This window comes from Pristiophorus japonicus, chromosome 2, assembly GCF_044704955.1.
Source record: "Pristiophorus japonicus isolate sPriJap1 chromosome 2, sPriJap1.hap1, whole genome shotgun sequence".
NCBI lineage: Eukaryota > Metazoa > Chordata > Chondrichthyes > Pristiophoridae > Pristiophorus > Pristiophorus japonicus.
Genome location: NC_091978.1, coordinates 208279494 through 208306454, shown reverse-complemented (window position 1 = coordinate 208306454; position 26961 = coordinate 208279494). Strand labels below are relative to the sequence as shown.

Here is a 26961-nt window from a genome sequence, read left to right as displayed (position 1 = left end):
TTTCTCCAAGTATTTACCGAATTTCCTTTTGAAAGCCATTAAATCTATATCCACCACACAGCATGTTTCTATTTCCCCTCCAAGATACAAAAACAATTCTGTCCCAGCGGACCCATTACTCCTATCCCATTAACCCACTCTGCTCTCATCTTGACTTTATTCTTTTTTTACGTATATTTATAACTCACCCGATATCCATTTTTGTTTGACAATATCAGGTTCTCCGGCCCCAAATATCTTCCTTTTATCATGGACTTACTGACACTCTATATCTTTATCCCTGGCCAGGTCCAAATTGTCTGCATCTTTGTCGAACAGCTGAACTGGTCCCAAGTCACCAATGTTCTCCACCTGGTAGAATTTATTCTCATCTTGAGCAGGTTCCCAAATCCACACTTCACCTAAAAAGGGGTATTTGTACAGTAACCTGCATAAGTTCTAACGATGCCTGTCTTTTTGTATTTTATGTGGAACACTTCCAATTCTAGTCAGGCCCCCAACACTTTGTTCCAGTTCTAGTCAGGCACTCTCCCTGATCTCTTTCTCTGTTACATTTATCACTGTGTTGGGAGTCACTTCTGATCTTCACAATTTAATAGCCTTCACTTCCAATTTTCAAACATTCCCCACCTTTATGCAGTCCATCTCTCATTTTTCCCATCACTCGCCATCTCTGCTAACGAGTTTTCAGCAGAGATCTAGTACAAATCTACAGATTCTCAACTACTTCTTCCCATCCTGCTTTGCATAAAGACTTCCTTTCTTTTTTCCCGTTTTTCAGTCAGATCTGCTCTGATGATTCCACTTTCTGCAACAGAAGTTCCAAAATGTCCCTTTTCCAGTGAACTTTCTCTTGGAGGACAGGGGCCTTGAATGCATCAATCCCATTTCCGTGCCTCTACTTTTATTTTTGTACTATGAAGGACAGGCTGCTTTTTGTACTCACCTTTTATTCCATTAGCCTCTGCAATCGCCAGGTCATTTTCTGCCATCTACGTTATGATTCTACCCCCAAGCACATCTTCCCTTGCTCTCTACTTTCTGGAGAAGTTACTCACTTTGGGATAATCATGTTCAGTTAAGAACATAAGAAATAGCAGGAGAAGGTCATTCGGCCCTTCGAGCCTGCTCCACCATTCAATAAGATCATGGCTGATCTTCTACCACTTTCTTGCACTGTTTCCATATCCTGGCTGCAGACAATGGATGCATTGGTTGTAATCTACCAAAATTCCCTGAATTCTGAGGTGGTCCCAGCAGATTGGAAAATCGCAAATGTAACACCCTTATTTAAAAAAGGAGGCAGACAAAAAGCAGGAAACTATAAACCAGTTAGCCTAACATCTGTGATTGGGAAAATGTTGGGGTCCATTATTAAGGAAGCAGTAGCAGGACATTTGGAAAAGCATGATTCAATCAAGCAGAGTCAGCATGGTTTTATGAAAGGGAAATCATGTTTGACAAATTTGCTGGAGTTCTTTGAGGATGTAACGAGCAGAGTGGATAAGGGGGAACCAGTGGATGTGGTGTATTTGGATTTCCAGAAGGCATTTGATAAGGTGCCACATAAAAGGTTATTGCACAAGATGAAAGTTCATGGGTTTGGGGGTAATATATTAGCATGGATAGAGGATTAGCTAACGAACAGAAAACAGAGAGTCGAGATAAATGGGTCATTTTCTGGTTGGCAAACAGTGACTAGTGGGGTGCCGCAGGGATCGGTGCTGGATCCTCAACTATTTACAATCTAGATTAATGACTAGGATGAAAGGACCAAGTGTAATGCAGCCAAGTTTGCTAATGATACAAAGATGGGTGGGAAAGCAAATTGTGAGGAGGACACAAAAAATCTGCAAAGAGATATAGACCGACTAAGTGAGTGGACAAAAATTTGGCAGATGGAGTATAATGTTGGAAAATGTGAGGTTATCCACTTTGGCAAAAATAATATAAAAGCAAATTATAATTTAAATGGAGAAAAAATTCAAAATGCTGCAGGAGAGAGAGACCTGGGGGTCCTTGTGCATGAAACACAAAGAGTTAGTCTGCAGGTACAGCAAGTAATCAGGAAGGCCAATGGAATGTTGACCTTTATTGCAAGGGGGGGGGGGGGGGGGAGAGAGTATAAAAGCAAAGTCGTCCTGTACAACTGTAGAGGGTATTGGTGAGGCTACACCTGGAGTACTGCATACAGTTTTGGTCTCCTTATTTAAGGAAGGATATACTTTCATTGGAGGCTGTTCAGAGAAGATTCTCTAGGTTAATTCCAGAGATGAGGCGGTTGACTTATGAGGATAGTTTGAGTAGGTGGACCTATACACATTGGAGTTCAGAAGAATGAGAGGTGATTTTATTGAAACTTATAAAATAATGAGGGGGCTTGACAAGGTGGATGCAGAGAGGATATTTCCACTCGTAGGGGAAACTAAAATTAGGAGACATAGTCTTAGAATAAGGGGCTGCCCACTGAAAACTGAGATGGAGAAATTTCTTCTCAGGAGGGTTGTAAATCTATGGAATTCTCTGCCCCAGAGAGCTGCGGAGGTTGGGTCATTGAATATATTTAAGGCGGAGATAGACAGAGTTTTGAGCAATAAGGGAGTAAAGAGTTATGGGGAGTGGGCAGGGAAGTAGAGCTGAGTCCATGATCAGATCAGCCATGATCTTATTGAATGGCGGAGCAGGCTCGAGGGGCCAAATGGCCTACTCCTGCTCCTATTTCTTATGTTCTTATCCCTTGATTCACTTAACATCCAAAAATCTATCGATCTCGGTCTTGAATATACTCAACAATTGTGTTAGGGAAATTGATGGGACTGAAGGCCGATAAATCCCCAGGGCCTGATAGTCTGCATCCCAGAGTACTTAAGAAAGTGGCCCTAGAAATAGTGGAAGCATTGGTGGTCATTTTCCAACAGTCTGTCGACTCTGGATCAGTTCCTATGGATTGGAGGGTAGCTAATGTAACCTCACTTTTTAAAAAAGGGAGAGAAAACAGGGAATTATAGACCAGTTAGCCTGACATCAGTAGTGGGGAAAATGTTGGAATCAATTATTAAAGACGTAATAGCAGCGCATTTGGAAAGCAGTGACAGGATCGGTCCAAGTCAGCATGAATTTATGAAAGGGAAATCATGCTTGACAAATCTAGAATTTTTTGAGGATGTAACTAGTAGAGTGGACAAGGGAGAACCAGTGGATGTGATGTATTTGGACTTTCGGAAGGCTTTTGACAAGGTCCCACACAAGAGATTAGTGAGTAAAATTAAAGCACATGATATTGGGGGTAATGTATTGATGTGGATAGAGAACCGGTTGGCAGACAGGAAGCAAAGAATAGGAATAAACGGGTCCTTTTCAGAATGGCAGGCAGTGACTAGTGGGGTACCGCAAGGTTCAGTGCTGGGCCCCCAGCTATTTACAATATACATTAATGATTTGGACGAAGGAATTGAATTTAATATCTCCAATTTTGCAGATGACACTAAGCTGGGTGGCAGTGTGAGCTGTGAGGAGGATGCCAAAAGGCTGCAGGGTGACTTGGACAGGTTAGGTGAGTGGGCAAATGCATGGCAGATGCAGTATAATGTAAATAAATGTGAGGTTATCCACTTTGGTGGCAAAAACAGGGAGATGGAATATTTTTTGAATGGTGACAGATTAGGAAAAGGGGAGGTGCAACGAGACTTGGGTGTCATGGTACATCAGTCATTGAAAGTTGGCATGCAAGTACAGCAGGCGGTGAAGGCGGCAAATGGCATGTTGGTCTTCATAGGGAGAGGATTTGAATATAGGAGCAGGGACATCTTGCTGCAGTTGTACAGGGGCTTGTTGAGGCCACACCTTGAATATTGTGTACAGTTTTGGTCTCCTAATCTGAGGAAGGACATTCTTGCTATTGAGGGAGTGCAGCGAAGGCTCACCAGACTGATTCCTGGGATGGCAGGACTGACATATGAAGAAAGACTGGATCAACTGGGATTATATTCACTGGAGTTTAGAAGAATGAGATGGGATCTCATAGAAACATAAAATTGTGACGGGATTGGACAGGTTACACGCAAAAAGAATGTTCCCGATGTTGGGGAAGTCCAGAACCAGGAGGTCACAGTCTAAGGATAAGCGGTAAGCCATTTAGGACAGAGATGAGGAGAAACTTCTTCACTCAGGGAATTGTGAACCTGTGGAATTCTCTGCCACAGAAAGTTGTTGAGGCCAGTTCATTAGATATATTCAAAAGGGAGTTAGATGTGGCCCTTACGGCTAAAGGTATCAAGGGGTATGGAGAGAAAGCAGGAATGGGGTACTGAAGTTGCATGATTAGCCATGATCATATTTTTTGGTGGTGCAGACTCGAAGGGCCGAATGGCCTACTCCTGCACCTATTTTCTATGTTTCTACGTGTTAATTCTTTAAATGCTAGCCATTGCTGGTCTACCATCATACCTTTTAATGTAATTTCCCAATCTACCTTAGCCAACTCGCCCTCATACCTATATAGTTTGCTTTGTTTAAATTTAAGACATTAGTTTTGGATTTAATTAAATCACTTTCAAACTGGATATAAAATTATTTTATATTATGGTCACTCTTCCCTAAGGGTCCCTTTATTACAAGGTTATTAATTAATTATTTCTCATTGCACAATACTAGATCTAAAATAGCCTGTTCTAGTTGTTTCCTCAAACAGACTGATCTAGAAAATTATCTTGTATACATTCCATGAATTTGACCACAAACCTGACTTCCAGTGCTCTTCCTCTGGCACTTTTCCCATTAACTGCCATTCATCTCATTCCTCAGTACCTTGCTGCACACCAAACTCTTCTTCCATGTGAGTCAGTAATTTACATGTAGCTCATCCAATCTAGTATACTGTATTTACTGCTCGTGCGTGTTGGAGAAATCAAATGCAGATTTGGTAATCGTTTTGTCTCCCTGCCCTCCCTGCTTTCGGGTGTCCAGTCGTCTTCTTGATGACATTAGCTGGCAAGTTCGCGGTGAACTAAGACACACAGGGAGACCAATGTTCCCTCTAATTTTGTTTGGCCCTTTAAGGGGTTGTGTGGGCCAGACAAAATCTCAGCATGCACGGTTTTTGTATTGAAAAGCTGGCCACGTGGGTTCCCTGAAGCGCTAGCTACAGGGGACATTGAAAGAGATCACGTGTAGGTTGTCTTCAGAGAAGATAGTTGTGTCAGCGATCCATCTGAAGATCGTCGCCGAGAAAGTACTCAATGTTTCCTTCTATGGAAGGCAACTTACCCATGAAACCTCATCCAAATTACCTGGGCGTCACCCTGGACAGGACTCTCACCTATCGGCCTCATATCACCAACACCGGCCAAAAAGGAAACCCGCTGGAACGTCATGGATGAGCACAGCCAGAACAGTTTACCGCAATAGTGGCCCTAGTCTACTCTGCTGCAGAATACTTAACTGCCTCATGGTCCTGCAGTCACTGCACAAAGATCGTGGACGTGCAGGTAAACGCTGCCATGAGGAAGGTATCGGGGACACTTAAGACCTCTCCAACTGAGTGGCTCCCTGTGCTGTCCCACATTGTCCTGCCTATCATTTGCAGTGACACCACTGTACTCCATGAGATGGAAAAAAATCATGAGTAATATTGACCTTTCCTTTCACGAAGACTTGAAAAACCTACTACGAATGCACCTAAAATCGTGTCGGCTATTCTAGGAAACAATATTTATGCAGCTGGTATCGACCCACTACCTAGATGGACGGAATCATGGGTCGCATGCAACATAAAGAACCAACAGCTCATCACTGACCCAACATCAGAAGTCCATGGCTTTGACCTTCCTCGAAGACAGTCAACTGAATCCACAGAGGACATGGACAATGTGGCCAGCCACCTGCTCCACAGCGAATGATGAGGGATGACCCAAAGTGCGACTGCGGCCAAGAGTCCCAGACCTTGGAACACATCGCATTAACCTGCCCACTAAGATCTGTTGCAGGAGGCACCTCATTTCTCCACACGGCATCTCAGGAGACCATCGAATGGATAGCCAAACTACACATCCCATTATAAGCTTTTCCTGTCATACGAAATAAGCAAGCAAGCAAGCTTAACATTTTACTCCTGCTGCCCTCCTGTCAACACCAACTTTAAAAATTGCAGTCCTTAGCTATCTCCCAATTTCTTTGTACTTTTAATGCCTTTCCACCGTCTCATTGAGATGACCTTTGCAGATCATTAAATTAGCACCTCCTTCCAGATTTTAACCCATTAACTTCTGATAGGGTTCATGGTTTCTCCCCAGCCCCTTTGTCTAGTTCAGTCCTATTAAGGCAGTCATTTATCTTTCAGTTTATAGTTCTGATAAAATGTATACATTCTAAACGAAGCGGTCTTCTCTTTACAGATACTCACTGACCTACTCTGTATTTCCAACATTTTGTTTAATTTTTCTTTTTATTCAAAGAACTCAGTTCTCCAAAATAGTACAATGTTCAAAATTTTACACGCACAAAAAAATTACAAGAAAGAATAGAACTGAGAAAATGTTATGTTGAATAATAATGCCAGAGCTAATGCAACAAAGTGCTCAATAAAGCGATTATGCCTCTACTTGATGAGAGGAATATTCCAGGATAAGAACTTAGAATGAATTTATCCTTCATTATGCATGCCAAAAATTTCTCCCACTCCAAAACAAGAAAATATAAAAATGTATCCGAAAGCAAAGCTATCTTTAAATCTTACCGCAGAGTGGCTGTCTCCTAATCAGGGATGCATCTTCTCAGCAATTCCCTTGCCACCACGCTGCTGAAAGCAATGAAATAGTGCAGGGTTTTGCGGGGGGTGGGGGGAGGGGGGGAGGAGGAGTAAGAGAGAGAACGGGGGAAAGAGAAGAATGTCAGGAACAGAGGTGAATGCCAAAATGCTGTTTTACTACCCAAACACACTATATGAAGTTTGAGAGATCAGTCTTTATACGGTCAACAATTTACATAAATACTTCAGAAAACTATTGCAGTGCACTTTTCTGGAGTAATTCTTTTTAGTTTACACTAGAAATTATGCAACATTGTTATATTTAGACAAAAGGAACAAGTCTGCAAAAATGCCTGCAATCAGGCACCAATGTGAAAAGAAAAATAGGCACATATAAATGGAATTAGGCCTGTTGTATACATTTATAAAACCTAATTATGTAACTAGATCATAGAAGCAAAGAAGGGATCTGTGCTAGCTCTTTGAAAGAGTTATCCAATTAGTCCCACTTCGCCTGCTCTTTCCTCATAGCCCTGCAATTTCTTTCTTTTCAAGTATTTATCCAATTCTCTTTTGAAAGTTATTATTGAATCTGTTCCCACCACCCTTTCAGGCAGTGCATTCCAGATAAGAACCTGTTGCGTAATTTCCCCCTCCCTCATGTTGCCTCTCGTTCTTTTGCCAATTAGCTTAAGTCTGTGTCCTCTGGTTACCTACCCTTCTGCCACTGGAAACAGTTTCTCCTTATTTACGCTATAAAAACCATTCTTGATTTTGAACACCTCTATCAAATCTTCCCTTAACATTCTATGCTTCAAGGAGAACAACCTCAGTTTCTCTAGTCTCTTCATGTAACTGAAGTCACTCATGCCTAGTGCCATTCTAGTAAATCTACATTGCACCCTCTCTAAGGTCTTGGCATACTTCCTCAAAGTGTGGTGCCCAGAATTGGAGACAATACTCCAGATGGGGCCTAACCAGTGTTTTATAAAGGTTTGCCATAATTTCCTTGCTTCTGTACTCTATGCCTCTATTTATAAAGCCAAGGATTCCATAAGCCTTTTTAACAGCCTTTGCAAATTGTCTTGGCACATTCAAAGGTTTGTGTACGCACACCCAAAGGTGTCTCTGTTCCTGCACCCCCTTTAAAATTGTACCAATTCCTTTATATTGCCTTTTCTCATTCTTCCAACCAAAATTAATTACTTCACACTTCCCTGCATGAAATTTCATCTGCTCTTTACCCCAGTCTGCCTATGTCCTCCTGTTTGCTACAATCCTCTTCACTGTTTACTACCATTGAGTTTTGTGTCATCTGCAAAGTTTGAAATTATGCTCTGTATACCCAAGTCCAGGTCATTAATATATATCAAAAAGAGCAGTGGTCCCAATACTGATCCCTGGGCATCACTACTGCATACTTCCCTCCAGTCTGAAAAACAACCATTCCCCACTACTCTGCTTTCTGTCCCTTAGCCAATTTTGTATCCACGCAGCCACAACCCCTTTAATCCCATGGGCTCCAATTTTGTTAACAAATCTATCATGTGGTACTTTATCAAATGTCTTTTGAAATTCCATGTACACAATATCAACGCACTACCCTCATCAAACCTCTCCATTACTTCATCAAAGAATTCAATTAAGTTAGTCAAGCTCGATTTGTCTTTAACAAATCCATGCTGGCTTTCATTTATTAACCCATATTATTCCAAGTACCAGTTCATTTTGTCCTGGATTAGTTTCCCCATCACTGCGTTAGGCTGACCTGGCCTGTAATTGCTGGGTTTATCCGCTCCTCTTATTTGAGCAGAGGCGTAACATTTTCAATCCTCCAGTCCTCTGGCACCACTCCCATATCTAAGAAGAATTGAAAGATTATGGCCAGAACCTCTGCAATTTTCACCTTTACTTCCCTCAGCAACCTATGATGCATCTCGTCCAGACTGGGTGACTTTTCTACTTTGAGCATTGGCACGCTTTTAAATACCTCCCCTCTTTATCCATTTTTTCTATCCAATCTCTCTACTACCTCCTCCTTTACAGCATCCTGTTCTTTAGTGAAGGCAGATGCAAAGTACTCATTTAGTACCTCAGCCATGCCCTCTGTCTCCACAAGATTATCTCCTTTTTGGTCCTTAATTGGCACCACCCATTCCCTGTTTGTTTTAAAAAAGGCTTTTGGGTTCCCTTTTATGTTACCTGCTAATCTATTCTCATATACTCTCTTTGCCCCTCTTATTTCCTTTTTCAGTGTCCTTTTTGAAAAGTACCATGCTCCACTGTTCTTTTGGTCTTCAGCTTGGTTCTCTACTGAATTATGAACCCGATATTTATCATAAGCCCCCTTATGCTATTTCAAAATGCATCAGCAATGTTTTGAATGATACAGCTCAACTGGTGCCAGATACTCAACATTTAGCACATAAATGCCTTGGAGATTTTTTAAAGTTTGAATGGCATTTCTTTCTTCCTTTTCTAAAGAAACGGACTCATGGTTGAACAATAGTTCACATATGCCAGAAGCTCTCCCATTCTTTGCACAAGTGATAATTTAACCTATATGCACACTATTTGACTGGGATGGAGGGAGGCAATCATAACAGTGTCTAATGCTGTCTTTATTTATGCTTTTCAGAGATATACCTATCTTTACCAGCTAGCAAACAAGAATGGGAAATCTGGTGGCTTTTACCCTTCGCTGCCCACACATAAGCCAACTGCAGTGCCCTTACTACTGTACTGACATTCACTAATACAGCACAGATGAGGATTAGAATTTGAAACCTTCCCGATTACTCAATTACTAAAGCCAGTCCACTTGTGCTATACATTTAGTAAGCAAGCACCAAGCCCCCAAATACATGGCACCGCTTACCACCTGGATGGGCCACTGCTTCTTAAACTCTTGATTTCGTCAAGCTTCTGTAACGCCTTCATTTAGCAAAGTGGTGTTTCTTCTCTTCCTCTCAATTCCCCTCTCATTCAAAGACCTATAAATTTATGACAGCACCATCTGCAACCGTACCAACATAGGTTTATATTAAAAAATACAAAAGGGGCTTAGAGGGTGACATTATGAGGACAGGTTGCATAAACTTGGCTTGTATTCCCTCAAGTATAGAAGATTGTGGGGTGATCTGATCGAGGTGTTTAAAATGTTAAAAGGATTTGATAGGATGGATATGGAGAAACTATTTTCTCCAGTGGAGGAAAATCAAGAACAAGGAGACATAATCTTAAAAGTAGTGCTAGGCCAGTTAGGAGCGAAAGTAGAACGTGTTTTTGCATAGGGGGTAATAGAAATCTGGAAATTTCATTCCTAAAAGGCTGCAGATGCTAGGACAATTGGAGCTTTCAAGACTGAGATAAGATAGATTTTTGTTAGGTAAAGGCATCTGGGGATATGGAGCAAATACAGGTAAATCAAGTTGAGGTACAGATCAGTCATGATTTGATTGATGGCAGAGCAGGCTCGAGGGGCTGAATGGTCTACTCCTGATCCTAATGTATTGAACAGTATCCATATTTAACAATAAGCTAGTTTATGCAGTCCTCTTCCACCTTCTCACTAATTAGCCCCACGAATCTAGTGTTCAGGTCAGCACCTTTACTTGATATGTACGTGTTCTTCTCATGGCTCAAACTATGGTTTCCAATACAACTTGTACTGATGGCTGTAAAATAGCCATTATTTACCTTCAAAACAAAATATAAATGTTTTTGAAATTTCAGTGAAATATTAAGAGTAGAGAAGACATTGTGGACATTCACAGAAATAAACCCTGATCATTTCCATTGATTACGTTCTGTTTTGAAATGTAAACACTTCAGTTTTTCCTTCACCCAAGTATTACCATGACATGTCTTAAGATAAACAAAGAACATTCCTTAAAATAACCCCAATTCTTGATCTTCAAATGATAAAACCTAGATGAATTCTAACTGTTACCATTTAAGGATATAAAATTTGGGTTTTAAGAGGGTGAAAAGCTTAGCTTCTGCAGAGTTTTTCTTATGTTGTATAGATAACTACGCAATTTCAGCAGAAACTAAAAGGTGATGTTGTTTTGTGCTGATTTTATATCACTTTGCCAGAAACCATGTGTGCATTATGAAAAGATATGCCAATTTCTGTTGTGGAAGTTCCTAATATCTTAGAGTACCTACAGATCCAAATAGTTTGTCACCTTATCACTGCTTGGGGTAAAATTTCTGCAGGGGTTGTCCTGATATAATATTGCCACAAATATGGAAGAAACTGTTTCTGCCTTTTCTCCTGGTGTTATACCAAAGTTTCTGTAGATCAGGAGAACCTCTGTGGAAATTCTACCACTTATCTCTAAATAAAGCAGAAACAACTTTTATAAGAGTAATAATTAATACATTTCTTTGCAAAATGGGACTGAAATGCACAGGTTTAAAGCAAGCAAATGTGTGCATATAGTACAAAATAAGTTCTATTGATGCTGAGGTACTCTGGCTAGCATAACTGGAGAACAGAAGTTAAGAGAAAACATTAGTATTAGTCATGTAAAATAGTTTAAACTACTGATTTTTTTCTGTCCAGCAGGTTGCAGAATAATGATTATTGAAGACATACAATTTTACCATCTACTGTACATAAAAAAGACAACTTGATCGCATTTTACTAGTTTTCAATTTTATGTGCAAAAGCATCAAAGTGCTTTACTACAAATTACAACCTATAAACACAATAATTAAAACAGCTGAAGTCTGTACAGATTGAGGATTATTAAACAACACATCATAGGAAAACAGAATCACAGTAAATGTTTAACAACAAAGACACATTGTCCAGATAACATTGTTTTCATTAGAAAATATTGTAATAAATAATTCATGAATATAGTGCAATTGATTTATGCATAAATATAACTAATCATCTAAAATCAGTTTTACATTAACCAATTTTTTAAAAAATCAAGGCAGCCACAGAGTTTAGCTATATTACTGTGATAATGGAAATACTGTACTGCAATTTGAAAATAAACAGAAGTGATAAATCTATACTTACTGTAAACAACTAAAAATCAGTTTTACTAAACATAATATACAATATAAAATTTCCCCATTATCTACCAGAAATGGTTTTAAACATTACTGAGCAGTAATTCTAAAAACAGAGGCACTGTTTTGTAATACAAAATTTTTTCCAGAAACATTCTCAAGTACTAAAGTTGGATGTCACGATATTAACATATTTTATGGGGAAAAAATCCAATGAAAGGGATAGTAGCTCAGCAGTTAAATAAGTTGTGTTTCAGGAATCTGCTTTCCTACCACTAAAAGGTCATTAAAAACTTGGGTTTTATACACTTTACAAAAGGCTAAGAAGCTCCCACAAAATTAAGAAAAATTAAAAACTACTAAATTTGTTCCATTCAATTTCAAGATCTTATTTCAATAAATAATGCCAGTGAATGTCTAAAAAGTTAATGTTTTCCTTATTTTAAATGGTGCATTTCCTTCATTCGACCTAAACTGATTTGCTTACTACACGTATGTATATTCTCAGTTATTTTAATCTTTGCTCTGAAAATAAAAATTTTAAATGCCATTATAATATGTTTGACTACAAAAGGATGACTTTTCCTGTTGTAGGATTCAGATTACCAATAGTCTTTTAACGTAAAAATAAGCAAGAAGTGATGAAGGAATCAGAACGATGACCATGCATTTTACATGACTATCATAATATCGTAATATCGTGACATCCCTAGTACCAAGTTAGAACCATGTCTTGCAGGGCTTGCTCAGCATTTTAATTACTTTTGCACAAATTGTGGCCAAATTCTAAAAATTAATAAATTGAATCGTGTCACTTTCTTTTTATGGCATGTTAGCAGAATTATGCCACATTTATACTGCCAAACTCAATAACTGGCAGAGCAAGCCCAATTTTTTCTTCATATTAAATGACATACTTTAAAGAGAAAAGGTAACTTCATCTAATCCTTAAAATTCAGAACAAAATTTCTCCACTTTGTTTCAAAAAACTTCAGTACGAACTATAAAGGCTTGGCCTTAAACACAAATTCACACAAAAGTTTCAAAAAATCTGCCCTATTCCAAGTCACAAAATTAGAAAACTGGATCATTAGCAACAGAAGAGAGACTTAAAACTGTTCAAAGCTTTTCTTTCTTATCTAATCCTACCGAGACCCTGAATTCAAAAAGCTTTCTTCTGTTAAATCCATGCCAAAATGCAACTGCTGAATTTGGTATTTGTAAAATGATAATGGGACAACAAAAGTGAAATGGTTGGATTACCTATGTAATACTAGAAGATAAGGAACTGCTGAATTTGGTACTCAATGATTATGTATGTGGACGCAAAAACTGAAACGGTTGGATTATCTTTGTAAAACTTGAAGAATTTTCAAAGTCTCTGACAAGAACACACTTAACTTAGCAGCAGGTAAGTTTACAGTTAGCAAAATTCTGTCTTGGGAGTGTGAGAAATTGCAACCTTGTTACAACATACTATACCTACAATTTTTTCATTAAATACAGACTAACGAGAGCAACAATACATACTATTCCCAAGCTTATTCAGTGCATCTTATGCATCATGCTCTATACAGTGCTCTTTCGATTTGTTAGTCATTTCTTTCGCACCAATAGCTTATCTATTTCTCAATAAAATTAGGATTTTTCAAATTTGCATTTTCAATTTCCAAGTATCGCATAAAATCAGAGCATCTATTTAGGGATTCTCTCCCTTCCCAAATCCCCAAACTTGAGACATGTGACATTTAAAATTTTTTCCATTCATAAGTAATTATAGGTACCCAAAAGCGGACAGCAAATGAAAAGTTTTAGAACTAAAATATCTGCCAATAGTGGGCACTTTGGAGCTCCAATGTTTTACGCATGGACACACAGGTTTAATCTCCCATTTTACTGAGATGCCAATTTCATCGAATCTGTGCTTCATGGTTGCTGTAAAGTCAGCCAGTAGAAGGCACAAGACTTACGAGCAGACCGTTTGCCTGCAAAGTAGCACGTGGTGAGTGAACTGGGGGGATTACAGGGAATAATGGAGGGAACGATAGCATCATAAAAATAAATAAATAAATATCTTGCCAACAGCACAGATTACTTAGTACAGAATTTCATAGCTCCTAAAACTCTATATGCTTTAACCTGCCAATCCACTGTTGGCATGCCCTAAAATTAGCATTTTAAAACTAGTGAAATGAATGTCTGCATTATTCCACAATTTGACATGTACATCTGAACTGTGTAATTTATACACAATCGCCAGGACTTAAACATAGCACACAATGTGCTCTGAAAGTCTGCACTGATTAAAAAATGTTTAGAAGTTTATCTCTAAATTTATGAATTCATTGTACTTTTAATAAGTTGGCAGGTTGATTTTATACTTAAAAATTGAGTTTCCTTACCTACTTTAGGTAGTAAGACTGGTCAGTTCATTTCTATTCCTGACTTGGGCTCAGTGAGCCAATCCTATAAAATAATGCTGTGTGTGACTATTATTTGTGTCTTACAACTGAATCATTGAAAACACCTCTAATGCGGCATTTTCCATACTAGACATTAAATTTTCTAATTCACAATCAATTAGTTTTATTCTACAAGAGCATTAAGATGAGAACTAGCACATGCGACTGTACTAAGTATATTCCTTTTTACGTACAGTCAGATCCCTGCTTGAAACTATGCTTTGCCTGAAGGCCAAAGGGTGGTTTTACAATACTAGTTGAATTAGCATTTACTGTATGGTGAAGTCCATCTGAGTCACATCCCTTTAAGAGGATTTATGTAGACTTGTTGCTACTTTTGGAGCTGCTTGTCCCTGAATTTGTCATACTGAACAACCCAGTGTCTGTTAATCTGAGCTTCTTCTTCGGAGGTGTCTTCAGTGTCCCAGATCGTTCTTTTACTTTGTATTCTAAAGTGCTGTGAGGTACTCCATAAATTCCTTGTGCTTTAGAGACACTCATTTTCCCACTCATTACCATTGTAATAGCTTCTTCCAAAATGTCATGATCATATTGCCGATAGCGGCCACGCTTTTTTCTTGGCTGTTTACTGTCTTTTAGACTAATATGATCCTGACTATCATTTTCAGATGCCACATCAATCGTGCCATTTTTTACATTAAGACATAGTGGAGAAAGGTCTCCATGCAGTAGGTAGGAATCAACACTAGAATGAGTCAAAGGTAAAGAACATTCAATTTTACTCTGCTTGGGCAGGATAGTTTTGAGTTTTTGAAGAGCTGATCCTTCCAGCAGCGAGGAGGTTTTTGATACCTGGTACATAACATCAAAGAGACCACAGCTGTCAGGCTGGGACTTGGGCACAGAGCTTGCTCGTACCTGAGGGATTTTTAACTGAACAACAGAACTACTGACACTTTCATTATGAAAGTCGTCATCTTTTTCTCTTAGCTGCGTAACCATTCTTTGCAGGGTTAACTGATGGAGGTAACTGGAAGCAGTGGGGAATTTCAACTCTGAGGTTTCAAGATGAGTGAGTTTTCGGTGCTCGCTGCATTGATCGGGACTACGTTCTGCCTGAGCTCTAGCCCACAATGCAACTTTTTGCAGAAGAGCATTCGGTTCCCCAAAGGTCTTCGAGAAACAACCTTCTCTGGTATCACTGGTTTTACTTTTCAGTGTTGCTGCTCCTCCTGATAAGGCTTCCAAATGGAGAAGTAATGTCTGGTGAGGTATTCCATAAAGTATGGCTGCTTTGTTCATGTCCAATGCCCCTGACTGAATGTCTTTCAAGGCCTTTGAAAGCAAACCATCTGCAAATTCAGCACTTCGTTTCACATGCTCCTCAGTGTTTTTCTGTAGTCTCCTAGGATGGATGGAATGAAACGATGGTAAGCTGACGCATGAGACTGGCACACAGCTATGGAAGGGAAGGGTCCACTCCTTTATTACAGGCTTGCTTGGGTAACATCACTGCTTCTCTCATTGTTTAAGTCTTTGAGTTCTGGCTGTTACTGCTTAAAGTTGCAAAAGGTTACAGTTCTGGTAGGGCAGTGCAAACATTTGTTTGCACTTCTAAAGCAGCCTTGGCAAGAGCTTTATGTTACAGTTCAATATTTGTGTTAATGTTTCTTGCAGTTGTTATCCCGTGATAGTTGCTTGTGAAACAAAAGGTACAACTTTCACAGTTTTAGAGCTTCAATTATTGTCCTTTTCAATTTACTGTGTTATAATGACATTCTAAGTCCTAAAGCAATGTGTTAGTAGAAAAGTGACGTTACCGCTAAACAAGTAATAAAAGAGTCAACCCTCTTTTTTTTTCCAGGCAGGGTACTGCAATCACAACATGCTAAGAACATTTTCCAAAACATTGCACAAAACATAAAGCACAGGCCACATTAATACTGCACAATAGCAATTCACAGTGACAATCCAAATGTGACACATTAGTATTAATAACAATTTTAAACACATCCAAGCTAAACAGATAAAGATACCAATTTTGCTTTTGGCCACCTGCCATTTGGTAGTCAACCCAAATAAAATATAAAACCAAAAGCAGGCATTGCAGTGAAGAATATTACTCATTTTGCATTTTTTTTTTTAAGTATATGAAATCTTTACAATTTTTCCTATGTTAATACAAATGATCTAGAAATACAATCTTTAGATTGTTTAAAAATACCTTGAAGTGCCAGAAGTGTCAATATAAATTAAATATGAAATAAATTACATAAAAATGTGCAAATACTACAGAAGAGTGCACTACAATTGTTATTTATCAGAAACATGTATACCATTTTCAACAAGGAAATTTGACAACATTACTGATCACTGCTCTATTATCTGAATATTCACAGCTACTTTTAACTTGGTTGTGTTCATTTTTGTAGTATTAATTATAAAGTAACTGTAAATATTCTTTACTGATAATACACATTTTGGACTAATATTGATAAGTTAATGATTGTTATCTAGTAGAATACAGATGATTTTTGTGAATCCCAACGGTCTTACGTTTCAGAGTGCTTTCTAAACGTACAGATCTAATTTTCTAAGTTCTCTTAAAGTTCCAACATATGTTAATAGCACCCAATATTTACAAACCATTAATACAAGTGCTACTAAGTTATAATGGGGCAAAAGTGCCCTTTTTTATAGCCCCGTTAGCGCCTCCGGGGGACGCGAATGGGGCGCAGCGAGGCTATCACCCAGGGGAAGGGGTCGATAGCTCCTCCGGGGAAATTGCCCCGGAGGTTTGGGGAGGAGCATAGTGTCCTTAGCAGCTCGCAATTTGCACCCTGGGCTGGCGCATGCACGGCAATAACGCTATTGCTGTGCGCACCGACCCCTCACCGCCTGCGCTGAACTCTTTGTGTGCCGCGTGGATCGCGGCACCCGCGAAGCTGGCGAATATCCGCCATTGGGGCGCTCCTTAAAGGGGAGGTTGTTTGCGTTGTGGGCTGCCATATTTTTCTGTTGGCCCTCGCTTCGAGCGGGCCACACCGTTATGGGTGTCAGCCCGGTCGAGGGCATCCCTGGTGGCCCAGTGGTGGCCACCAAAGGCACAGGGACCCTCCCCGTTAACTGAAGGGGAGGTGACAATGTATATAATGTTATACTATAGCTAATCAAAACAGTGCTCCAAGCTCATTCTCACTTTAGTACATTAAATCAATTGCAAAAGCTGATTTTCTGTTTGAAATAGTTCCTTCATTTTCATGTGAAAAAATAAGTGCTATCATAAACACTGAAATATTACTGAATTTGTTGCACACACATCTCCTTCCCTTCTGAGCTGTTCCAGACTTGTCAGTTGCAAGGAGAAACCTGTCCATTTCAGTGGCACAAAACTTTACACAAGCCCTGGAGCTCTATGGCCCCAGGGAACAACGAAATACTGCACTAGTAACCAGTGGAATTAATGGATTTGATTCGGGATGCAAGTGCCCCATTCTATAACAGAAGTCATTTGAGTGGCTTTTGAAGGAAGGAGACTCTAAATAGTGAGTTTTTGTTGGGCAAGAAATTTGACAGAATTGTCAATGTCTGTATTTTGAAGCATAGAAAATAGGTGCAGGAGTAGGCCATTCGGCCCTTTGAGCCTGCACCACCATTCAATATCATGGCTGATCATTCAACTTCAGTACCCCGTTCTTGCTCTCTCTTCATACCGCTTGATCCCTTTAGCCATAAGGGCCATATCCAATTCCCTTTTGAATATATCTAACAGACTGGCCTCAACAACTTTCTGTGGTAGAGAATTCCACAGGTTCACAATTCTCTGAGTGAAGAAGTTTCTCCTCAGTTTGCATCCCAGAGTACTTAAGGAAGTGGCCCTAGAAATAGTAGATGCATTGGTGATGATTTTCCAACAGTCTATCGACTCTAGATCAGTTCCTATGGACTGGAGGGTAGCTAATGTAACACCACTTTTTAAAAAAGGAGGGAGAGAGAAAACAGGTAATTATAGACTGGTTAGCCTGACATCAGTAGTGGGGAAAATATTGGAATCAATTATTAAAGATGAAATAACAGCGCATTTGGAAAGCAATGACAGTCTTGGTCCAAGTAAACATGGATTTATGAAAGGGAAATCATGCTTGACAAATCTTCTGGAATTTTTTGAGAATGTAACCAGTAGAGTGGATAAGGGAGAACCAGTGGATGTGGTGTATTTGGACTTTCAAAAGGCTTTTGACAAGGTCCCACACATGAGATTGGTGTGCAAAATTAAAGCACATGGTATTGGGGGTAATGTACTGACGTGGATAGAGGACTGGTTGGCAGACAGGAAGCAGAGAGTCGGGATAAACGGGTCCTTTTCAGAATGGCAGGCAGTGACTAGTGGGGTGCCGCAGAGTTCAATGCTGGGACCCCAGCTACTTACAATATACATTAATGATTTGGATGAAGGAATTGAGTGTGATATCTCCAAGTTTGCACATGACATTAAACTGGGTGGCAGTGTGAGCTGTGAGGAGGACGCTAAGAGGTTGCAGAGTGACTTGGACAAGTTAGGTGAGTGGGCAAATGCATGGCAGATGCAGTATAATGTGGATAAATTTGAGGTTATCCACTTTGGGGGCAAAAACACGAAGGCAGAATATTATCTGAATGGCATCAGATTAGGAAAAGGGGAGGTGCAACGAGACTTGGGTGTCATGGTACATCAGTCATTGAAAGTTGGCATACAGGTATAGCAGGCAGAGAAGGCGGCAAATGGTATGTTGGCCTTCATAGCTAGGGGTTTTGAGTATAGGAGCAGGAAGGTCTTACTGCAGTTGTACAGGGCCTTGGTGAGGCCTCACCTGGAATATTGTGTTCAGTTTTGGTCTCCTAATCTGAGGAAGGACGTTCTTGCTATTGAGGGAGTGCAGCAAAGGTTCACCAGACTGATTCCCAGGATGGCTGGACTGACATATGAGGAGAGACTGGATTGACTGGGTCTTTATTCACTGGAGTTTAGAAGGATGGGAGGGGATCTCATAGAAACATAGAAAATTCTGACGGGACTGGACAGGTTAGATGCAGGAAGAATGTTCCCGATGTTAGGGAAGTCCAGAACCAGGGGACACAGTCTAAGGATAAGGGATAAGCCATTTAGGACTGAGATGAGGAGAAACTTCTTTACTCAGAGTTGTTAACCTGTTGAATTCCCTACCGCAGAGTGTTGTTGATGTCATTTCATTGGATATATTCAAGGGGGAGTTAGATATGGCCCGTAAGGCTAAAGGGATCAAGGGTATTGGAGAGAAAGCAGGAAAGGGGTACTGAGGTGAATGATCAGCCATGATCTTATTGAATGGTGGTATAGGCTCGAAGGGCCGAATGGCCTATTCCTGCACCTATTTTCTATGTCTCATCTCTGTCCAAAATGGCTTGCCCCTTATCCTTAGACTGTGACCCCTGGTTCTGGACTTCCCCAACATCGGGAACATTCTTCCTGCATCTAACCTGTCCAATCCCATCAGAATTTTATATGTTTCTATGAGATCCCCTCTCATTCTTCTAAATGCCAGTGAATATAAGCCTTGTCGATCCAGTCTTTCTTCATATGTCAGTCCAGCCATCCCGGGAATCAGTCTGGTGAACCTTCGCTGCACTCCCTCAATAGCAAGAATGTCCTTCCTCAGATTAGGAGACCAAAACTGTACACAATATTCAAGTTGTGGCCTCACCAAGGCCCTGTACAACTGCAGTAAGACCACCCTGCTCCTCTACTCAAATCTTCTTACTCTGAAGGTCAACATGCCATTTGCCTTCTTCACCGCCTGCTGTACCTGCATGCCAACTTTCAATGACTGATGTACCATAACACCCAGGTCTCGTTGCACCTCTCCTTTTTCTAATCTGTCACCACTCATAATATTCTGCCTTCCTGTTTTTGCCACCAAAGTGGATAATCTCACATTTGCCCACTCACCTAACCTGTCCAAGTCACCCTGCAGCCTCTTAGCATCCTCCTCACAGCTCACACTGCCACCCAGCTTAGTGTCATCTAAATCATTAATGTATATTGTAAATAGCTGGGGTGCCACATAAAAGGTTGTTACGCAAGATAAGGGCTGATGGGTTTGGGGATAATATATTAGCATGGATAGAGGATTGGTTAACTGACAGCAAACAGAAGTCATTTTCAGTTTGGCACATTGTAGCTCGTGGGGTGCTACAAGGATCCTCAGTCCTCAGCTATTTACAATCTATAGTAATGACTTTAATGAAGGGACCGAGTGGAATGTATCCAAGTTTGTTGATGATACAAAGCTAGGTGGGAAAGTAAACTGTGAGGAGGACACAAAGAGGCTGCAAAGGGAAATAGACAGGTTAAGTGAGTGGGCAATAAGGTGGCAGATGGAGTATAATGTGGGAAAATGTGAAGTTATTCACTTCGGTAGGAAGAATAAAAATTTTTTTTTTTAAATGGTGAGAAACTACTAACTCTTGGGTGTTCAGAGAGATTTAGGTGTCCTTGTACAGGGAACAGAGGTACAGCAAGCAATTAGGAAGGCAAATGGCATGTTGACCTTTATTGCAAGGGGGTGCAAGAGTAAGGAAGTCTTGCTACAAATTACAGCGCTTTGGTGAGACCACACCTGGAGTACTGTGCACAGTTTTGGTCTCCGTATCTGAGGAAGGATAAGCTTGCCTTAGAGGCAGTGCAACGAATCATTGAAATTTACAGCACAGAATGAGTGCTGGCGAACAATAGCTATCCAGCCTAATCCCACTTTCCAGCTCTTGGTCCGTAGCCTTGTAGGTTGTCACACTTCAAGTGCATATCCAAGTACTTTTTAAATGTGGTGAGTGTTTCTGCCTCTGCTGCCCTTTCAGGGACTGAGTTCCAGACCCCCACCACCCTCTGAGTAGAAACATGTCCTCTCAATCTCCTTCCAAATACTTTAAATCTATGCTCCCTGGTTGTTGACCCTTCCGCTAAGGAAAATAGATCCTGCCTATCCATTCGATCTCGGCCCCTCATAATTTTATACTTGCCTAGGGAGACGGTGCAATGAAGGTTCACTAGATTGATTCCTGGGATGAGAGGGCTGTCTTATGATGAGAGATTGTGTAGAATGGGCCTATACTCTCTGGAGTTTAGAAGAATGAAAGGTGATCTCATGGAAACATACAAGATTCTGAAGGGGATTGACAGGGTAGATGCTGAGAGGTTGTTTCCCCTGGCTGGAGTGTCTCGAACTAGGGGGCACAGTCTCAGGATAAGGGGTAAGTGATTTAAGACAGAGATGAGGAGGAATTTCTTCACTCAGAGGGTTGTGAATCTTTGGAATTCTCTGCTCCAGAGAGCTGTGGATGCTGAGTCTCTGAATATATTCAAGGCAGAGCTAGATTTTTGGAGTCTCGGGGAATCAAGGGATATGGCAATCAGGTGGGAAAGTGGAGTTGAGGTCGATGATCAGCTATGATCTTATAGAATGGCGGGGCAGGCTCGAGGGGCCGTTTGGCTTACTCCTACTTCTTATTGGTGATCTCACTGAAACATACAAGATTCTGAGGGGGACTGACAGGATAGATGCAGAGAGGTTGTTCCCCCTGGCTGGAGAATCTAGAACCAAGGCGCATAGTCTCAGGATAAGGGGTTGGCCATTTAAGACTGAGATGAGGAGGAATTTATTCACTCAGAGGGTTGTGAGCAATGTTCCCTTTAAGATGCGTGGGTGCGCAGCGATCTTCAAAGTCCACAGAGCCAATCTAAATGTGCTAACATATGGAGCCCTGGAACACGCCAAGTGTTGTCTCGGCATTCTGTCGCAGAGACGTATGTAATACAAGACTTATGGAGTGTCGGTAACTAGTGGCAGCTGTAGGATCCACAATTCTCTGCAACCCAGCAACTGCTCCATCCACTGCGTTGATTTCCCTGCTAAGAGTGCGTATGCTCCACAGGGCGGCAGTGCATTCTCAAGAGAGAAACAGTCGAACTTGACGGAAACAGATGAAGAAACCGACAGGTAGGATGGGGGAAGGTGCTGCACCATCGATTTAATATTGTCGGGGCCCTTTCTGCCTAGGCTAGCAGCTCTGATTCAGGGTCTGAGACGTGCACATGGTGTTGCGGAGGTCTGTGCTCGCCCCTGCTCCGTTTCCTGGACCTGATCCCACATGCTCCGTGGAGTAAGGTAGTCTCCGGCCGCACTTTGGAACAACACACCGTGTAGCCGGTTATTGATCGGAGAAAGTTGACCCCACTCGGCGCAGTGGGCAGGAAAGTGAATACAGCTATATTTTTATTAGGAATACATTTATTTTTAGGTTAACTTTAAAAATAAAATTATCCAGATCTCTAGACAGTGAGAGTCTTTGTGAACCTCTTCATGCAGACAAAGGTGAACTGTGGATGTGTAACCCAAGAGGATGGTCGTGAACTGGACATGTTGATGGGAACGACTAGTATGATTGAAGCTGAACAATACCAAGGCAGGAGTGGGAGTAAAAGCACTTTTTAATCTTAAATTAGGCTGCAGTTTTACAAGCACTTTTGCTCCCATGGAAAGTGGTTTTAGGTACACTTCAAATGGAAAAAGTAGCGCTATAACTGAAGTGATAATTGAGGGTACTAAAGGCACAGTCTTGTATGGGTTTAAGAACACAAGAAATAGGAGCAGAAGTAGGCCATTTGGCCCCTCGAACTTGCTCCGCCATTCAATTAGACCATAGCTGATCTGATCTTGGCCTTAACTCCACTTCCCTGCCACTCCCCATAGCCCTGGATTCCCTTATCTTTCAAAAATCTGTCTATCGCTACCTTAAATATATTCAATGAATCAGCATCCACAGCTCTCTGGGGTAGAGAATTCTAAAGATTCACGACCTTCTGAGAAGAAATTCCTCATTTCCGTTTTAAATGGGCGACCCCTTATTCTGAAACTATGCCCCCTAGTTCTAGATTTCCCCACATGGGGAAAACATACTTTCAGCATCTAACCGGTCAAGCCCCCCTCAGAATCTTATGCTTCAATAAGATCACCTCTCATTCTTCGAAACTCCAATGACTATAGGCCCAACCTGCTCAACCTTTCTTCATTTGACAACCCCTTTATCTCAGGAATCAACCTCATGAACCTTCTTTGAACTGCCTCCAATGCAAGTATATCCCTCCTTAAATAAGGAGACAATACTGTACGTAGTACTCCAGGTGTGGTCTCACCAATACCCTGTAGGACTTCCTTACTTTTATACTCCACCTCCATTGCAACAAAAGTCAAAATTCTATTTGCTTTCCTAATTACTTGCTGTACCTGCATGCTAACTTTGAGTTTCATGTACAAGGCCCCCAGATCCCTCTGTACCGTAGCATTTTGTAACTTCGCTCCATTTAAAAAAAAAAAATTTCCTGCCAAAGTGGATGATCTCACATTTCCCCACATTATATTCCATCTACAAAATGTTTTCCTATTCACTTAGCCTATCTATATCCCTTTGCAGATTCTTTGCGTCCTCCTCCCAACTTGCTTTCCCACCTATCCTTGTATCATCAGCAAATTTGGCTACATTACACTTGGTCCCTTCATCCAAGTCATTAACAGATTGTAAATAGTTGAGGCCCTGAGTGCACATTAACTCTAGCTTTAGTTTCTCACCACCTCCTAGCAATAACTTTGACTCCAACATTTGTTAACGTCTGGTGTAATAAGAAAACTTCATAGAACAAGTCATTTGATTTACCAAGTGTTTTCCTTCCACCAACAATATCCAATTTATTTGTTTTTGAGATGAGACGTTAAATCTGCTCCTGTGGTTCAGATGGATTAATAAGGCACAGCCAGCACAGATTTGCTTGTGTTGGACAGACCTGAGTGAGGTAGCATAGGATGAGAGAGACTTTGCCCCAAATGTATATTGAAGCGAGGTTCCTTCCTCCAGACTTTGACATGGTTTAACTGCTAATCAATTTAAACTGAGCTTTTCTCTCTGAATTTACAAAGGAACAGATGATGACCTGGACAATGAGTTAAATGTGACCTAATAGTTGCTAACGTGTTAGTTTTGGTGCTTCCATTTTTCTGGCCAATGTGCTATTAACACCTCACATGGGAGGTCAGTCTGCTTTGTCCTACGCCGCCACTGTCCCGACTAATCTCCAATACAGGTATATCCTAATCGGACAATGACCCAGAGATGTTATGATTAATTTTGATGGGACACCCGAGTGCAAATTCTAACACGAGACACATGTAATATAGTTTTTGTAAGAGCCATGACCTTTTAGAGATTAAATAAAACCACTATTGATGTTTATAAACCATAAAAAGCAACTCATTTGCTGATTTTTAAGAGTTTGTTTGATTGTCTCATGATTTGATATGTTGGGTGGCAATGTTACATTACTGTCTGTATGCTTTTAAGTGGTTGCTGTTGTTGTAAAGGTTGTTCACAGACAAAACAGTCGCACTCAAAGGAGTTTGTGGCCCGCTCAGTACAAAAAAATTTAGAGGGAACATTAGTTGTGAATCTTTCGAATTTTCTACCCCAAATGGATGCTGATTCGTTGAGTATATTCAAGACTGAAATAGGTAGATTTTTGGACTCTAAGGGAATCAAGATATATGGCGATCGGCTGGAAAGTGGAGCTAAGGCCATAGATCAGCCATGATCTTATAAATTGGCGGAGCAGGCTCGAGGGGCCATATGGCCTGCGCCTAATTTTAATGTTATGTTTTTTCCTTTGCAAATGCCTACAAACTAACTGTTTAGGCTCACTTGCGAACTGGGGCAGTAGAAAACTGAAAAAGGACACAAGTGGAGGGAGGCAAGAAAGAAAAACATACTAAGTTTAGAGAATCCCCATCCTTGGAACGTTATATAATTTAAACTTGGAAAATGAACAAATTACAGTAAACAAATTCAGACCGAGATACTTTAGGTCAGCACAGTAAATAATGAAGAAAAATTAGATGCATCATGAGACTTAAAGAAAATAACTTTTATTTATAAAGCGCTTTTCACAACCTCAGGATATCCCAAAGTGCTTTACAGCCAATGAATAATTTTTTGAAGTGTAGACACTGCTGTATTGTAGGAAACACAGCAGTCAATTTGCACATCACAAGGTCCTACAAACAGCAATGAGATAAGGACCAAATGATCTGTATTTTAGATATGTTGGTTGAGGGATAAATATTGGCCAGGACACTGGAGAACGCCTCTGCTATTCTCTAAATCATCATCATTATAGGCAGTCCCTCGAAACGAGGATGACTTGCTTCCACGCCTAAAAGGGATGAGTTCTCTGAATAGTACCATGGGAATATAAAGATGTACAGACTCGATTCCATTGTTCCAATTTCTCCATTGCATCTATTCAGACGATGCCACCTTCCACATGAGTGCTTCCAAAATGTCCTCCTTTCTCCTTAACCAAGTATATCCTCCATTGCGGTTGACAGGACCCTCGTCTGTGTCTATTCTATTTCACGCACTTCCACCCTCACTACTTCACCTCCCTCCCAGAACCGCGATTTGGTCCCACTCATCCTCACCTCCCACCCCACCAGCCTGCAAATTCAATGGATCATCTTTCAATATTTCCACCATCTCCAGCATGATGCCATCACCCAACACATCTTTCCCTCCCCTCCCAACATTTCAAAAGGGACCATCCGCTCTGTGACACCCTTGTCCACTCTTCCATCACCAACACCCGTTCCCCTTTCCACAGCATCTTGCCATTCAAGGGCAGGAGATGCAACACCTATTCTGTACAGGGTATTGGTCAGGTGACACAGTACTGCGTGCAGTTTTGGTCTCCGCAGTTAAGGAAGGATATACTTGCATTGGAGGCTGTTCAGAGAAGGTTCACTAGGTTGATTCCGGAGACGAGGGGATTGACTTATGAAGATAGGTTGAGCCTATATTCATTGAAGTTCAGAAGAATGAGAGGTGATCTTATCGAAACATACAAGATAATGAGGGGGCTCGACAAGGTGGATGCAGAGGGGATATTTCCACTCACAGGTTTAAGTAAAACTAGGGGACGCAATCTCAGAATAAGGGGCCGCCCATTTAAAACTGATGGAGGAATTTCTTCTCAGAGGGTTGTAAATCTATGGAATTCTCTGCCCAGAGAGCTGTGGAGGCTGGGTCATTGAATATGTTTAAGGCAGAGATAGACAGATTTTTGAGTGATAAGGGAGTAAAGGTTTATGAGGAGCAGGCAGGAAAGTGGAGCTGAATCCATGTTCAGATCAGTCATGATCTTATTAAATGGCAGAGCAGGCTCGAGGGGCCAGGTGGCCTACTCCTGCTCCTATTTCTTATGTTCTTTCACCTCCTCCCCTTCCACCGTCACAAACTACTTCCGGGTGAGCGCGCGATTTACTAATACTCCTTTCAACTTAGTACACACAGTTTTCGCTGTTTACTGTGCAGTCTCCTCAAGATTGGGGAGAACAAACGCAGATTGAATGATCGCTTTGCTGAACGCCTGTGTTCAGACCACAAGAGTGATCCTGAGCTTCTGATCGCTTTCCAGTTTAATTCTCCATACCTCTTCCCCTCTGATCTCTATGTCCTTGGCCTCGGCCTCATACACTGTTCCAATGAAGCTCAACACTAGCTCTAGGAACAATACCTCATCTTTCTACTAGGCACTTTAGTCTTCTGGATATTAACGCTGATTCTAACAACTTCAGATCTTAACCATCACTTCCATTTTCTCTCAGACAGCAGTTGGGGTAATGGAAGATGGCTGCACCAGAGCCA

General features: G+C 40.9%; 1 protein-coding gene across 14 annotated transcripts in view; it reads right to left on the bottom strand.

Annotated features, from left to right (window-relative positions):
- Positions 1–26961, bottom strand: part of lcorl (ligand dependent nuclear receptor corepressor-like) — a 212108-nt gene that overhangs the window by 31997 nt on the left and 153150 nt on the right. For 2 of the 14 annotated variants that reach the window (XM_070870769.1, XM_070870762.1), the window contains one exon: positions 6734–6793. The exons of 7 other annotated variants lie outside the window; for them this stretch is intronic. In XM_070870769.1, the coding sequence (XP_070726870.1) occupies positions 6751–6793 (43 nt within the window). In that variant the 3' untranslated portion in view covers positions 6734–6750. 5 more of the 14 variants (XM_070870773.1, XM_070870765.1, XM_070870764.1 and 2 more) reach the window with 5 other exon arrangements.